We start from the raw sequence: 1,827 nt of genomic DNA, 5'->3' as shown, positions 1-1,827 counted from the left end.
CACATTCATAGGTACATAGGTAGATTGATACATGTATATATACATATATATACAAATATTTATTTATATTTATACGTTCAGTATACTTTATACATATACAGTATATTTGTATCTTTATATATAGATAGGGTATAATTATATGGGCAGGAGATTTTCTCTAATACATACTTAGTTGAAAGTGATTGTAAGTTATGCACTTTATATTTTCTTCTGAATATTTTCTGTACACCTCATGAGTTCCTTAATCTTGTCTGGCAGGTTGTGTATGATTTCGCCGTAGTTTGTTCCGTCCATTTCATTTCTTGCTAAAAGTTTGCACCACAGGATGTAGACTCATTAATGAAGCTCACTCAGAAGAGAAAATGGCTTCAGCTGAATGTCATCCTAGCAGTTGTTAGGATCAAAATGTGTTGTAATATCATTATATTGTTGATACTAAAGCAGAATATAAAGCATCTCAGTAAATGTGCTTCGGACCACAGGATGTTGACTCTTTATTCAGGATAACACCACATGATTATCCCCGTCTGATGGAGTCATCCCATCAGTCATAGTATGGATAGCTAATGTTAACTCACCTTGATAGAACATCAGTCAACTGGGCTAGAGTGGGCCTGGCCAAAGGGTCATTGGAGAAAGCACCCAAAACCCAGTCCTCCAGTTCTGAGGGCATTGCCAGCTTTACTTTACCAAACAGAACAATGATCGCGTAGGCAACACTATAAGTATCCGAAGCTGATGAGCTGCACTCACCCTGCAAAACCTCGGGCGCCATCCAAGGAAACATCCGTCGCCGCCCCCTGCACATTGGAATTTTGAACACCGGGGCTGAGGCGTTTGTGGCAAAACCAAAGTCGATAAGCGTTATCTTTGGTCTACCAGCAAACTTTCGCAGGCAAACATTATTACATTTGATATCATTATGATAAACATTAAGGGAATTTATTTCATCAACTATTAATGCTAGTTGTTTAATGATCATCACTACAAAATCCAGATCAACTTCTTCAATGTTCTTGTCAATATAGGTAGAAACATCACTTCCAGCAAATTTTGTCAATAACGTTCGGTACTCGATACAAACTGCCTCTAATTCCTGTACACCGGCGACATCCCTCAGTTGACTCAAAAATGTAATCTCATTGACCAGATCCTTTGGAGCAACGTCATCGTAATCCTTGGCCACGTAGCTTTTACTGTTTCCCGTCAGCAGAACACACGAGCCCTGCCCACCGCTCCCCAGAAAATTTATGGCATATTTTGCGCTGATTTCACCATATTTCTTTGCTGTGTAATTCTTCACCTTTAGGGAAGCACAAAGGCCCCGTAAATGCTCCTGGTATGCGTCCATGCTCATAACGCAACTTGTGCAAGGTCTAAGTGTGCTTCCCACAAGACAGCTAGCTAAGGAATGACAGTAAACAAAGCTCACCACCCTTTTATACCCTACCACTAAGGGCTGAATGGTTATTTTAACTGGTAATGAGTTCAAAATAATTTTACGAATAGGATCATATATTATAAGGTTTAACATTCTTCATTTATATCATAGAAACATAAATAATTACATTGTATATTATCTAAATTTTTACAGCAAAAAGTAATGGAAAATTGTGATTATCTTTTGAATTCAGAAGTTTATGAAGCATTATGAATGTTTAGTAAACTTCCAAATAAAGGACATCACCAGAAGGAGCATTTCAGCTGAATTTAGTTCCTCTTTGTTTGGTACAGGTATATGTTTATTTTTTTCTATACGGTAATTTTTTTTCCTTGACATTTTCCCAATAAATTCCCACTTATCACGCATTCTTAGGGTGGAGTCTG

At 37.6% G+C, this 1,827-nt stretch overlaps 1 protein-coding gene across 1 annotated transcript; it reads right to left on the bottom strand.

Annotated features, from left to right (window-relative positions):
* Window positions 1-574: 574 nt before the first annotated feature.
* Window positions 575-1,351, bottom strand: LOC145392647 (putative serine/threonine-protein kinase DDB_G0283337). Its single transcript, XM_080266970.1, has one exon. It carries the CDS (start codon window positions 1,349-1,351, stop codon window positions 575-577), a length of 777 nt encoding a protein of 258 aa, XP_080123096.1.
* Window positions 1,352-1,827: the final 476 nt, after the last annotated feature.

This window comes from Coenobita brevimanus, chromosome 23, assembly GCF_032717465.1.
Source record: "Coenobita brevimanus isolate Jiangsu-jjx chromosome 23, ASM3271746v2, whole genome shotgun sequence".
NCBI classification, from domain to species: Eukaryota; Metazoa; Arthropoda; class Malacostraca; order Decapoda; family Coenobitidae; genus Coenobita; species Coenobita brevimanus.
Note: the sequence above shows the minus strand (reverse complement) of the source record. Positions and strands in the feature narration are given on the sequence as shown.